Genomic DNA, 14,851 nt, shown 5'->3' on the forward strand with positions numbered 1-14,851 from the left:
TTTTTTCAACCTTGAGAGGTGAAGATTGGGTCTGTGTAAACAGCACCCTGCGGCTGGATAAGGTAAGAGGAGATTCCACAGAATTTTTGAGTTCTAGTGGCTTTTCTCTTTTAAGGTAAATGCATGCTATGCCTATTGTGACCACCGCGGGCTGCCAAGAGCACAAACCTGCACATGCTGACTGTCTGTCTCAAGCAGGCTGCAAACAGGTAAGATGGAAAGGGGGATTTCTCATGTTTGAATGTTCCCCCCCCAGGCTAGAGAGGGGCCACAGGGGTCTAGAAAGTGGTTATACCACCCGGGCTCTGCGGCCTTATGGCCACCATCTCTGAAGATAGCCGTTCAGGCAGATCTTGTTACCAGCCTAACCCCCCCCCCCCATCCCCATCCCCAGCCTTTCTCCAGAAGCATGACAGGAGAGTCGGCAGCGCGGGAAGCGCTAGTTTTTTTTCAAAACTCGAGGGGGGGGGGCGGTAGAGGAGGGGGCGGGACGTCAGTACAGGTGCTTAGACTCCCACTCAGGCCAGCTGCAGGCTATTAAAGGCACTCTGTACAGGTGCACTCAGCCTTCTGAGAGACACAGAGCTGACGGTCGCATGTAAGGTGGGACACAGGCATTCTCCTAGGCAGCATTTACTGAAGTAACACCAGACTGAGCATTGGGTAGCAAGGCTTTTAGCCAGACTACATCGCTCAGCGGGCAGTGTTCATTTGTATACCTCACACCTTGTTGCTTTGCACTATGGGTAGAAGAGGTTCAAGCACCCCAGGAACCAGAGACACTAGGGGATCTCGTTCAGGTTCTGAGGGCCCCCTGTCGGCAGCATCCTCCCCCCCTAAAGATGGGCCAGGGACGGCTAGCCAGGGAGAGCCATCGGGGTCAGGGGCTACACCTGCTTCTGGCACTTCAGCCCCTGTATATATTACACAAGAGGATTTTTCCTCAACCATTAATGGTCTAGAGGAAAGATTAATGGCCGTGATTACGTCTTCACTCAGTGGAAGAAAACGCACTAGGCTTTCCTCTGTTCCCCAAGACCCTCAGACAGAGGAGCTCTGGGATAAAGGAGATGAATCCCTTTCAGAGGTTCGGGATGGGATGGATGATTCCTCTTCGGAGGAATCAGGTGGAGAGGGACCCTCTGCGACTTCCCAAGAGTAGAAAGTCTTAGTGCAGATCCTCACTGGATTGGTCCGCTCCACATTTAAATTGCCCATACCTGAAACTGCTAAAGAATCCTCTTCTGCTTTGGGGTCACTGAAACCTTTCCAAGCAGCACATGCTTTTCCTGTTCATACTTTACTTGAAAAGCTCATTTATTCTGAGTGGGATCACCCAGACAAACGTTTTTTTCCGCCGAGAAAGTTTTCAACACTTTATCCGATGGAAGAAAAGTTTATTAAAATGTGGGGAATACCGGCTATTGATGCCGCCATTTGCTCCATAAATAATAGCCTGACTTGTCCTGTAGACAATGCTCAGGGATCCTGTAGATAAAAGGATGGAATCCCTATTGAAGGATGTTTTCTCCTTAGCAGGATCAGTGGCCCAACCTGCAGTAGCAGCGATTGGAGTCTGTCAATCCTTAAGAGACCATGTTAAGCAGGTCATCAAAGTATTACCTGAACAGCAGGCCCAGGGGTTTGCTAACCTTCCAGCGGCCTTATGCTTTGTGGTTGACGCCATTAGAGATTCTATCGTGCAAACCTCCCGTCTTTCACTGGGGTTGGTGCATATATGTAGAATCCTATGGTTGAAAAATTGGTCAGCCGAAGCACCATGTAAGAAGCTACTGGCTGGGTTTCCATTTCGTGGTGCAAGGTTGTTTGGAGAGGACTTGGATAACTATATCAAGAGAATCTCTTGTGGGAAAAGCACTCTCTTACCTGTCAAGAAGAAGAGTAAGCGTCCCTCTTTCAAACGGACTCTTTCCCCAGCGCCGGGGGCTTCAGCCTCCAGGCAGTCTCGACGGCCGCCTCCATCGGGGTCCAGAGACAAGAGTCAACCCCAGGGACAAAAGAAGTCCTGGGGAAAGAAGCCTACTAGGCAAAACACTAAGACCTCTGCATGAGGGGGCGCCCCCGCTCACTCGAGTGGGGGGAAGACTGCGACAGTTCTCAGAGCTCTGGCAGGAGGACTTCCAGGACAGATGGGTAATCTCCACGGTAACCTTAGGGTACAAGCTGGAGTTTCAGGAATTCCCCTCTCCTCGGTTCCTCAGATCAAATGTTCCCAGAGACCCAGAGAAGAAGCAGTCGCTCCTTCTAGCGTTAGAGCGACTTGTCGCAGGAGGTCATTATGATAGTTCCCGCAAAGGACCAGGGATTGGGCTTCTATTCCAACCTTTTTACGGTCCAAAAGCCAAATGGGGATGTCAGGCCCATTCTGGACTTAAGGGATCTGAACCGATTCCTAAGGATTCAATCCTTCCGCATGGAATCAATTCGAACAGTAGTTCCCACCCTGCAGGGAGGAGAATTTCTGGCATCAATAGACATCAGAGATGCATATCTGCATGTGCCCATTTTTCCTGCTCATCAGAAGTTTCTGCGCTTCGAGGTAGGAGGGCGCCATTTCCAGTTTGTGGCTCTGCCTTTCGGGATAGCCACTGCACCTCGAGTGTTCACAAAGATCTTGGCTCCTCCTCTGGCCAGATTAAGGGCTCAGGGTATAGCTGTCATAGCATACCTAGACGACCTGCTCTTGATAGACCGGTCGGTAGCCTCTTTGAATGGAAACTTGAGGACCACGGTCAGGTATCTAGAACACCTGGGTTGGATCCTCAACTTAGAAAAGTCTTTCCTAAAACCAGTAAGAAGACTGGAGTATTTAGGTCTGATTATAGATACAAGCCAGGAGAAAATATTTCTACCCCAGGCAAAGATCACTGCTTTGATAGAGCTGATTCTGACAGTAAGGACCAAGAAGGGTCCCTCAGTCCGCCTTTGTATGAGGCTACTAGGGAAGATGGTGTCTTCATTCGAAGCAGTTCCCTATGCTCAGTTTCACTCAAGAATGCTGCAACACAGTATTCTGTCGACCTGGAACAAGAAGGTTCAGGCATTAGACTTTCCGATGCACCTGTCGCATGCGGTGCATCAGAGCCTCAATTGGTGGCTCATGCCCGAAAACCTGCAGAAGGGGAAATCCTTTCTACCGGTTACCTGGACGGTGGTAACAACAGATGCCAGTCTGTCAGGTTGGGGAGCAGTTCTGGAACAGGCTGCGGTTCAAGGGGTATGGTCCAAGACAGAGAGGACCTTACCCATCAACATTCTGGAGATCCGGGCGATACATCTAGCTCTAAAGGCCTGGACTATCAGGCTACAGGGTTGTCCGGTCAGGATCCAGTCCGACAATGCCACAGCAGTGGCTTATGTCAATCATCAGGGAGGCACCCGGAGCCGAGCTGCTCAAAAAGAGGTGAACCAGATCTTAGTCTGGGCAGAGATGCATGTGCCATGCATATCGGCAGTTTTCATCCCGGGAATAGAGAATTGGCAGGCGGACTATCTAAGTCGCCAGCAGTTACTTCCAGGGGAATGGTCTCTGCATCCCGACGTCTTTTGGGCCATATGCCAAAGATGGGGGGTTCCAGATGTAGATCTCTTTGCATCCCGATTCAACAAAAAGATAGACAGGTTTGTGGCAAGGACAAAAGATCCTCTTGCATGCGGGACGGATGCGTTGGTGATTCCGTGGCATCGGTTCTCACTGATTTACGCATTCCCGCCTATTCTGCTACTACCACGACTCCTTCGCAGGATCAGGCAGGAAAGGAAGTCGGTACTTCTGGTGGCCCCCGCTTGGCCCAGAAGGACTTGTTATGCAGAAATAGTAAGGATGACGGTAGGTTCCCCGTGGACACTACCGGAACGCCCAGACCTGTTATCTCAAGGTCCAGTGTTCCATCCTGCCTTACAAACGCTAAATTTGACGGTTTGGCTATTGAGACCCACGTTCTGAAGAGTCGTGGGCTCTCAGGTCCTGTCATATCTACCTTGATTAATGCAAGGAAGCCAGCTTCCAGGATGATTTATCATAGAGTCTGGAAGGCTTATATAACCTGGTGTGAATCCAGAGGTTGGCATCCCAGGAAATATGTCATAGGTAGAATCCTTGATTTTCTACAGATGGGATTAGAGATGAAGCTGGCCTTGAGTACCATCAAGGGCCAGGTCTCTGCTTTATCAGTATTATTTCAGCGGCCACTTGCTTCGCATTCTTTGGTCCGAAACTTTATGCAGGGGGTGATGCGTCTTAATCCTCCGGTTAAAGCGCCCCTAAACCCCTGGGACTTGAATTTGGTCCTGGCTGTGTTACAGAAACAGCCTTTTGAACCAATAAGTCAGATTCCTTTGGTCTTGTTGACAAGGAAATTAATTTTTCTGGTGGCCATCTCTTCTGCTAGAAGAGTATCAGAATTAGCAGCTCTTTCCTGTAAGGAGCCTTATTTGATTATACACAAGGATAGAGTGGTACTACGCCCTCATCCTAGTTTTTTACCGAAGGTGGTTTCTGATTTTCATTTAAACCAAGACATTGTTCTACCTTCATTTTTTCCAGATCCCTGTTCTCCGGAAGAGAGATCTCTACATTCGTTGGATGTAGTAAGAGCAGTTAAGGCCTATCTAGGGGCAACTGCTCAGATCCGCAAGACGGATGTTTTGTTTGTGCTGCCAGAGGGTCCCAATAGAGGACAGGCAGCGTCAAAAGCTACCATTTCTAAATGGATTCGACAGTTGATCATTCAAGCTTACGGTTTGAAACAGAAGATTCCTCCGTTTCAGATCAGGGCACATTCCACAAGGGCTATTGGTGCTTCTTGGGCAGTGCATCACCAGGCCTCTATGGCTCAAATCTGCAAGGCCGCAACCTGGTCTTCAGTTCATACATTCACCAGATTCTATCAGGTGGATGTGAGAAGGCATGAGGATATCGCCTTTGGGCGTAGTGTGCTGCAGGCAGCGGTACAGGGTCCTCAGGTCTGATTGCACCCTACTTGGTCGTGGTTCCCCCCCCTCAGGTAGCATTGCTCTGGGACATCCCATCAGTAATTACTGTGGCTCTGTGTCCCGTGATGTTCAAGAAAGAAAATAGGATTTTTTAAAACAGCTTACCTGTAAAATCCTTTTCTTTCGAAGGACATCACGGGACACAGAGGTCCCGCCCCTCTTCTAATACACTATATTGCTTGGCTACAAAACTGAGGTATCCCTGCAAGGGGGAGGGATTATATAGGGGGTTGAACTTCCTGATAGGGTGTGCCAGTGTCCAATCACCAGTGATACCTATATAACCCATCAGTAATTACTGTGGCTCTGTGTCCCGTGATGTCCTTCGTAAAGAAAAGGATTTTACAGGTAAGCTGTTTTTAAAAATCCTATTTTTTTATTTATTTTTAAACAAACATGTTATACTTGCTTGCTCTGTGTCATGGTTTTGCACAGAGCAGCCCTGATTCTCTTCTTCTGGGGTCCCCCACCGACGCTTCTGGCTCTTCCTGCCTTCAGAGTGCCCCAAAAGCTGCAAAATATAGTATAGAGAGCCCCTATAGCAAAGTAAAACCACTTCTGACTTTAAAACTACTCACTTACTGCCCAGGACTACATGTCCCATGAGGCTTTGCTCCTCACACATCCACAAGGTCTCAGGCACTTACTGACATGTATAGATGGTGTACTGAGCTGTATGTGTGCTGCACTGTATTTCCTGATTAGTTGGCCTGCATACAGAATGCATTGTTTACTTATCGGCTGGCCGATTAATCAATTATGAACGTAGTTGACAACTATTTTCATCGATTGGTTGTTTCGGCCCTAATAAATATTAGTTAATGCTTAGTCTAGTTTTAATGTGGTTGCACCCCAGGTTGTGTTAAATAATGCAGTTATTTATTCTGATCTTTATAATCATGCAGAGTTAGTGCTACCCTAATGCACTCCTATTCTTAATAAAAATATATTTTTTAAAAGATTAACTATAGGCACTAAATTCAGTCATTTTGTGTTAAGACTCCATCCGAAGTTGAAATAATTTATAATGATATTATCTAGATCTCTCTGATACAGATATCTCAAAATATATTAGTCCATCCAATTGTTTCACTGAAAACATTACTCGTGAATCTGCTCCAACCAAATCTTCCAGTAGACTCTGGCCTCTGTTGCAGCAATACTCCCTTCATTGAGGATATAAGGGAGATTGGCTGTAACACAAGGTGGCATTTGTTTGAAGCTTTTAATTGGGTGGAGCGGGTTCACAAATATTTTGAGTCAAACCGTTGAATGGACTAATTATAGTTTGAGATATCTGTATCACAGAGAACTAGATGATAAAAAATATTTCAACTTATGGTGGAATATTAACACAAAAGCGAGTGTGAATTTGGTGCATATATTCTTATTTAAAAACATTTTTATTTAAGTAAGCCTGCACTAGGGTATCACTAGCGCTGTACCATTTTATAATCGCGGTTTGTTTTTTTTGTGTTTTGTTTTATAGTATAACAACTGTAAGTGCAGGCTAGCTAGTAAAATAGTTTTACTCTAATGTAACCTGCCTATTTCTTCTTGCTTCTCCTTAGTCACTAGTATTTTCCATAATTTTGTTACTGCTTATTAGGGATGAGCTTGATGTTCGCCTAAGAGCGAACATTATGGGGGCGTTCGCTGCAAATGAGAGCACCACGGAATGCCCCATAATGCACTGCGAGATCGCAGTGCATCGCTGTATGATGATCGGCCAAAGCATGCACCTGACCTGCATGCATTGGCCAATCACAGCGTCCTCTGCTAAGAGAGCCATAACTATGACTAAGCATCAATACATGATGTGAAACGCGTTATGTGAAGTGACTGTATTAGATTTCAGCTATTAATAAAGATGCCTTCAGTGGTGTGCGGCCATCCAGGATTTTTTTACTTTTTTTTTTTTTCCCCTTAATATCCAAAGGGCCTGGTAATGGACTGGGAGCGGGAAACCCATGCCGTTTTTTTTCCAATGATTTTTATCTATATTGCCGAGAGTAGTTTTTTCAAATGACATTTTTCCTTTTAGAAATGTCATTTTGCTGTGGTGGTGTTCTAAATATGGGAAACATGCGCTACTTTACAGGCATACTAAGGACACCCCCCAGGCACAATATTTTAAAGGAATATTTCATTTTTTTTGTTTCACTTTAAGCATTATTAAAATCACTGCTCACGAAAAAAACGGCCGTTTTTTTTTTAAAACCGTCTTCTTCTTTTTTTTTTTTTTTTGCATTGATACCTGTCCCCTGGGGCAGGACCCGGGTCCCCAAACACTTTTTATGGCAATAACTTGCATATAAGCCTTTAAAATTAGCAGTTTTGATTTTTTCAAGTTCGTGTCCCATAAACTCTTTAACGGTGTTCGCGTGTTTGAACACATTTTTTGCCCCTACACATGTTCTGCTGCAAACCGGACTAGGGGGTGTTTGGCTCATCCCTACTGTTTATCTTTGAGTGGTGTGAAAACCTAGAGTAGTCCTGATATTTCTTTGTAGCTGATTAGTGTTACTGATGGCTGTTTTTACATCTTTTTCTCCAGGGCCTGCAGTGGATTTTACTAAAGTCTGAAGAAATCCCCTCCCGTATTTTGGCCATCACAGGGAAGAGGGGGCGCCCTCGTAATTTAGAAAAAGCTAAAGCCAAGGAGAATAAAGTCAAGAGAGGTAGAGGACGACCTCCCAAAGTAAAAATGATAGATTTGCTTAACAAAGCTGATGCCAAACTTTTAAGGAAGTTGGAAAATCAAGGTATAAAATCCTTCTTTTTGTTTTTGATTTTTATATTTTCGTTTTGTTTTTGTTGTATGTGTAATGCTTAATCAACTTTATTGTTTAAATTATTGTGTTTTCTGTGCATTTATTTAATAGTTAACTTTTTTGATCATTATTTTCTATAGATATAGTTAGTGATGTAGAAAAGGTGCAGCTAAGCAAACTAAGGAAGAAGATGAGAAGAAAGGTATGTCTTGCATATTTTATTTAACATTGCCTGACTCTGGTGGTCTTTTTAGTGTGAGGATACATCCTGCGTGTGTGTTTTCATTTTATTTTTTTATACATCTTTAAAGATTGTCAAAAACCTGGTTTTTGTTTGTATGTTGAATAGAAGCACTTGTTATTTTGTAGACATTGTTTAGGTGGATAGGATTTTTTACTGCTTAAGGCTTTTTTTCTGTTGTTCAGTGGGCAATTGTACCTTTTTATACAATTGTCCTGGACAAATTTCCCCTTTGCAGTAAAGTTGAGGCCTGTGCTAACCATCAGCCATCTGATAGTGACTGAGTATGAACAGCATGTAATGCACCATTTATTGCTTTTTTTTTTTTTTTTTTTTTTTTTTTAATGATGTGGGTTTAGTGACACTTTAAACATTCACCAACTCTCCCACCTTTTCGTAAATGGATTACATTGTTCTATAGTACCCTATTTGCGGCGGTCAAGCTTAATGGCATGGTCTCCGAATTTTTCCCAGTAGCCAGGGGTACACGGGCTGTCCGCTATCTCCACTCCAGGCTTTTTTGCCTTTCTGATAGAACCTCTGGCGGCGGCCTTGCATGTGTCTTCTGGGGTGAAGGGGATCCAGGTGGGTGTGTTGGACAAGTTAATGGCATTATATGCCGATTGATCTGGTACTCTTCTTGGAGGACTATGAAGAGTCTTTGGCCTTGGCATTATTCAAATTGAACACATTTTCGGGTCTCAAAGTTAACTGGGGCAAGTCACAAATTCTGGCGCTGAAGGTTCAGTCTCTGACCTTGAGAGCCCCAGCGGGTTGCCCGCTTCAGTGGGTCAATAAGGTGAAATATTTGGGCTTGCTTATATCGCAGTCTGTATCGGACTTTATCCCCCCCCAAGCGTTACTCCAATACTACATACCCTTGAACACTGTACGCAAGCCTGCCGTAACCTGCCACTTTCTTTGATCAGGAAAATTAATTAGTTAAAAATGAACTTTCTTCCTCTATTTATTTATATATATATATATTTTCAGGAACCGGTTTGGATCCCCAAGACTATTTTTGAGGCCATAGAGTAGTTTCATGGAGTAGATTTCGTTTGGGGTGGGGGAGCACCTCGTGGATTACAAGTGCTGCGGGAGCCCTGGAAAGATGGGGGGGGTGGCGGCGGTACCATTTTGCTAGATATTTCTTAGCAGGACAATTGGTCTTTGCACACAGGTGGTTAACACAGCCTGATGATGCAGCAGTGTCGCTGGGAGTCGCAGTCATAGGATCCTATGAGGCATTGTCACATTTTGTGTTCCGTGGGACCAGGGCCCCATAGAAATCAGCGGGGCTCTGACAGGTCCCTCCCTGAGCATGGGATATGACCGGGAGAGCTAAAAACAAGTCGAGGTGGTGGCTCAACATACGCTATGTTGGCTCGATAGTTGGAAATGGGGTGCTGTTGACATTTGAGGTGCTTAAACGCAAATATCAGCTCCCTAACTCGCACTTATTTCGCTACCTCCATTTCCGACATGCTTTTTCTGCCCAATTTGGGTCTTTCAACCTAGATGTGCGGGTTAGCGATATGGAATCCATTCTTAGAGATAAAGACCTTCCTAAAGCCCTAATGTGTTATACTACAAGGTTTTGACCTCTTGTCATGCTGCACGGTTGTCAAACTTCCCGCAGCTTGATAGTGATGACCAGGATGACGTATGGAACTCTACCTTTTCTAGACTGGTGTCAGCACGGGATCACCCGATATAATTCAAATTTCTCTGTAGAATTTATTACACTTCATCTAAACTTGCGAGAATTTTTTCAGCACATCCCTCGAAATATTGGATTGCTTGATGCCCCTGGGATGGATTTTTTTGCACATTTTCTGGCATTGCACGCCCGTTCAACAGTTCTGGGTGGAGGTTATGGACTGTTTACTATAAGACCTTCTATAGCAGTCTGTATAGTATACCTGTTGACACTTAAAAAGGTGATCCATACGCAATTTACCATGCTCCTGTACAATGCGTGTAAAATAATCATTTTGTCATGGAAGAAACCAGTGGCCCCTACCATCTTTGCCTGGAAGGTGTTGTTAAATAATGCTTTACCACTGTACAAAGCTACGTATCTCAGTAGAGGGGTACCATCTAAATTTGAAAAGGTGTGGGGCAGTTCATATTGTGGGCAAGATGCTGAGTATATGCCAGCCTTGGTGAGCACCTGTTTACCTCTATGTGAACCTTGTCATAATTCTGGTCTGGGAGCTGCATTGTTCACCGGTGCTGATGCATTGTAGTGCTGAATGTTGTATGTTTTTAAGTTTAAAAAAATAAAATAAAAAAATAAAAAAATTCTCCAACTCTATTCAAAACTATAAGAAACGGTTTTGAACTTGCATACACTTAAAGCAGAGTTCCACCCAAAAGTGGAACTTCCACTTTAAGGTATCCTGACCCCCTGACATGCCAAATGTCATTTTTTTTTGAAGGGGGAGAGGGTACCTAGTTTTGACAGGTACCCAGCTCCCACTTCCGCCCATGCCGTGTAGGGGGTGACTTCTCTCCCCCTCCCTACCTGCAATCTTCTGGGACACGTCACAGGACCCTGAACATTCAGGAATCGCAGCGGGCACCCGGCTGTGAAGCCGCAAGCTGTCACAGCCAGGTACCCACACTTGCAATGCCGGTGCCACGGACAGACGGGGGAGAGAACGGAGGCTTCGGGCGGCTGCAACGCTGGACCGTGGAACAGGTGAGTGTGTGTTTATTAAAAGTCAGCAGCTACGCTTTTTGTAGCTGCTGACTTTTAATAAACATGGCTCCAGCTGGAACTCCGCTTTAAAAAAAAAAGGTTACATTTTCACATGTATGTTATTTCACATGTTTTGTGTGTGACTTGTTTTTAATGTGATATTTGTCTGTATTTAAGGCCAGAAATCAGGAAGCTAAACAAGAGGCCGCAAAGAAACTTCGAGTGAGTAACTAAAACCAATGATGGTCCACAGCTTTCTATTTATTAGCAAACATTTATAGCAAAAGGAAACGGGGTCACTTGTATGTACAGCATGATCGCTAAAAGAAGACCCCCTGCAGTTGCCAACACCTGTGCTTCCTGGGATGGGGAAGCATGCAACCTCCACCCAGAATTCAGTGCTTGGCCAAAAGGGCCAGATCTGAACACTATCGTGTGAAGCAGTGCAGTTATTAGCCCTATTTAAGTAATGAATTACCTTACACAGGCTTAGTCTCCCATAGAAATGGAGAGGGAAATGTGGTGTTCAATTGGAAAACAAAGGAATACCTGACCTTGTTTTGGGCCCATTGTCTAAGGCCCCTTTCACACGACAACCACGCTCGAATCCGCCTGTCCATTTTTTTCCAGGCGATCCGAGCGGGCCACCCATTGACTCCTATGGGCAGGCAGGTGTCAGCGGAGATGTGTCTGCTGACGCCTGCCATCCGATCCGCTCAAGACAGAGGTATGGCGATGCATTCAGCCAGATGTCTGGCAGATTGGATGAGATCTGATTTAAAATGGACATGCTGTCCGTTTTCGCACAAGCTCCCCATAGAAATCAGCGGGGCTCTGACAGGTCCCTCCCTGCGCAGTGAGCAGAGATGGACCTGTCATCCGCCGCCTCAGCCGAGATCAATGGAGCGATCTCCTGAGCTGGCGAACTCCTCTGAGCGGATCTGTCCCCGTGTGAAAGGGGTCTTACTCTGAATTTAATTTAGCATTAATTTAAATTTGTAGATACCCAGTATAGTGGCATGAGGAGGATGTATGCAAGCCCTTGATTCCAGTCTGTTTGTTTATATAATCCCTTGGTGACTACAGTCTGTATATTTTTGGTTCTTTTCTGTTTTGTTAGTTAAGGGAAAGGAAGGAGAAGGAAAAGGAAGAGCGAGAAAATGAACAAAGAATAAAGGAAGCGGAGCAGATTGCGGAGAGGAAAGCCAAGGAGGCAGAGCAGTTTGCTGAGAAGAGGAGAGTAAGTAGAAGACAAAGGGAAAAAACTGCTCCTGTTGTTCATAAGCCGAACAAGCCTGACAGGAAGCAGCTTGCCGAACAACGCCGCCTAGAAGAACGTAGGCGCCAGCAGTTTATGTTAGAAGAGTTGAAGAAACCAACAGAAGATATGTGTTTACCTGATCATCAGGTATTTAAAACTCTAGAGATTTACACTGCAACATAAATACATAGCTTGTTGGTGTATACAGTGGTTATCTAAGAACATTTTTTTTTTTTTTTTTTTTCTTGTAAGCCTTTGCCAGATTTTCCTTGTGTCCCAGGATTGGTTTTGCCCAGCTGTGCCTTCTCTAATTGCATAATGACCATAGAGTTTCTGTATGCATATGGAAAAGTATTTGGATTAAATGAAGCAAAGGATATACCAAGCCTGTATACGCTGCAGGAGGGACTTTTTAATGTGGGCGACAGCCAGGGCGTGTTGCAGGATCTTCTTGTGAAATTACTGCGGACAGCTTTATTCGATCCTGGACTTCCATCATACTGTCAGGTATCTGTGCATAGCAGCTGCTCTATTTTGTTTGGTTTGGGTATGAGGATGAGGTGTAATCACTAACTGATTTTGTTTTTCCCCTCAGTCCCTGAAAATTTTAGGAGAGAAAATTTCTGAAATTAATCTGACAAGGGAAAATGTTTCTGAAGTTCTGCGTATCTTTCTTGAGGCATATGGTGGTGAGATTGAGCTGTGTGAAAGTCTTCGCACACATCCATTTCAGGCCCATCATCCGCACATCAAAGCTGCAGTGCTTGCTTTTATTATAAATGAGCTCAATGGGAGCACCCGCATTATCAGGTAAGCTACTTGGTTTGCTTTTAATACGTGTTAAAGTGAACTTGTTATAGTGACATGTTATACATAATGCTATGTTAACAATTTTTGGGGTGGGTAAATAAAAAGAAATAGGGCTGCAATACCTTTGCTGGAGAAATTCTGCTCCATGTTCCATGTCTTCATCATACCCTGACTTGACTATTATAACAGCCATCTCTATGACCTACCATTGAACACACTGAAACTAGTTCAATCCATCCTAGTTGCAGGTGGAAGAGGATGGGGGTCAGTTGTGGTGGGGAGAGGGAATGGGTTGGCATGAAGAGACAGCAGTGGGGGGGGGGGATTTCTAGGCAAGGCTGTGAGAAGAGGATGTAGGCACAGTGATGACAGGGAGAGCGCTAGTGTAGTGAGGAGGGAACGTGGTAAGCACAATGGTGAGGGATACTTCACAGCAGTACTCCTGGCCAGCAGCAGAGGTTGTGTGGAGGAATAGGGTATTTACAGCGCCTTGAAAAACTATTCATACCCCTTGAAATTTTCCACATTTTGTCATATTACAACCAAAACCATGTATTGTATTTTGTTGGGATTTTATGTGATGGACCAACCAAAGTGGCACATAATTGTGAACGAAAATGATAAATGGTTTTCCAAATTTTTTCCAAATATCTGAAACGTGTGTCCTGCATTTGTATTCAGGCATCTTGACTCTGTTACCTCTAATTAAATTCTAATGGAACCAATTGCCTAATTAGTAAATGGCGTCCACCTGTGTGTAATTTAATCACTATATAATTACATCTGTTCTGTTAAGTCCTCAGAGGTTTGTTAGAACTTTATTGAACAAACAGCATCATGAAGGCCAAGGAACACACCAGACAGGTCAGGAATAAAGCTGTGGAGAAGTTTAAAACGGGCTTAGGTTATACAAATAAAATATTCCAAGCTTTGAACATCTCACGGAGCACTGTTCAATCCATCATCTGAAAATGGAAATAGTATGGCACAACTGCAAACCTACCAAGACGTGGCCGACCACCTAAACTGACAGACCAGACGAGGAGATCATTAATGAGAGAAGCAGCCAAGAGGCCCATGGTAACTCTGGAGGAGCTGCAGAGATCCACAGCTCAGGTGGGAGAATCTGTCCACAAGACAACTATTAGTCAAATTCTCCACAAATCTGGCCTTTATAGAAGAGTGGCAAGAACTCTCTAGATGTGCAAAGCTGGTAGAGACATCCCCAAAAACACTTGCAGCTGTAATTGCAGAGAAAGGGGGTTCTACAAAGTACACAGAGGGCTGAGTACAAATGCACGCCACACTTTTCACATATTTGTAAAAAATTCTGAAAACCATTTTTCTTTATCGTACATCATAGGACACAGAGCCTTAAGTAATTACTTAATGGGTTATAGGCCACCTTCAGGTGTTGACACTAGTAAACCCAATCAAAGGAAGTTTACTCCCTACATAACCCCTCCTCTTCCCAGGAGCACATCAGTTTTTTTCGCCAGTGTCTAAGGTGTTGGTCACGAGTGAAGAATTGCTCTGAGGAGCTCTGGGGGGATCCATGCTGGATTTAAATTCCTCCATTAAAAAAAAAAGCCAGATCCATCCAAAGTGCCACTGAGGCCTAAGATGGATGGTACCTGGGACCTCGTATCCGAAGCACAAGGTTTTGCCTGTAATGCCTCTTTGTAGGGCTGGAACCCAGGGCTTAGGTCTTGTTTCATTTCCTAAAGCTTCCTGATGGGGTGCTTGTACATGGCCCAAGGCAGTTGGAACCCCATTTTAGGGACCCAGTCCTTGAAGGTTTGCTAAACGAAGCCCGCCATGATGGACGAAGGTTGGATTTTCTCTTAATTCAGCAAAATCCTGCGGCGAGGATAAGGTAAGGGAAGAAACTTGGGTATTTAAAAACATCTATGCATTTCTTCCATTACAGGAAAAAAATGTCATGCCTTTCAAATGTCCACTAGATTGAGGCTATGCCCATACCTTACTCTGTTGTCTTCACTGTTAGCTCAGTCCGTGTCTGGCTGCACAGCGTGTGGAGGGAG

General features: G+C 44.7%; 1 protein-coding gene across 2 annotated transcripts in view; it reads left to right on the forward strand.

Moving 5' to 3' along the window:
• The window catches only part of BAZ2A (bromodomain adjacent to zinc finger domain 2A), a 164,923-nt gene that overhangs the window by 103,586 nt on the left and 46,486 nt on the right, over nt 1–14,851 (forward strand). For both annotated transcript variants that reach the window (XM_073613917.1, XM_073613916.1), the window contains exons 10-15: nt 7,574–7,781; nt 7,931–7,992; nt 10,913–10,957; nt 11,856–12,143; nt 12,249–12,503; nt 12,592–12,806. In XM_073613917.1, coding sequence (XP_073470018.1) covers nt 7,574–7,781; nt 7,931–7,992; nt 10,913–10,957; nt 11,856–12,143; nt 12,249–12,503; nt 12,592–12,806 — 1,073 coding nt within the window. The remainder of the gene's footprint in view (nt 1–7,573; nt 7,782–7,930; nt 7,993–10,912; nt 10,958–11,855; nt 12,144–12,248; nt 12,504–12,591; nt 12,807–14,851) is intronic.

Source organism: Aquarana catesbeiana, linkage group LG02, assembly GCF_042186555.1.
Source record: "Aquarana catesbeiana isolate 2022-GZ linkage group LG02, ASM4218655v1, whole genome shotgun sequence".
NCBI classification, from domain to species: Eukaryota; Metazoa; Chordata; class Amphibia; order Anura; family Ranidae; genus Aquarana; species Aquarana catesbeiana.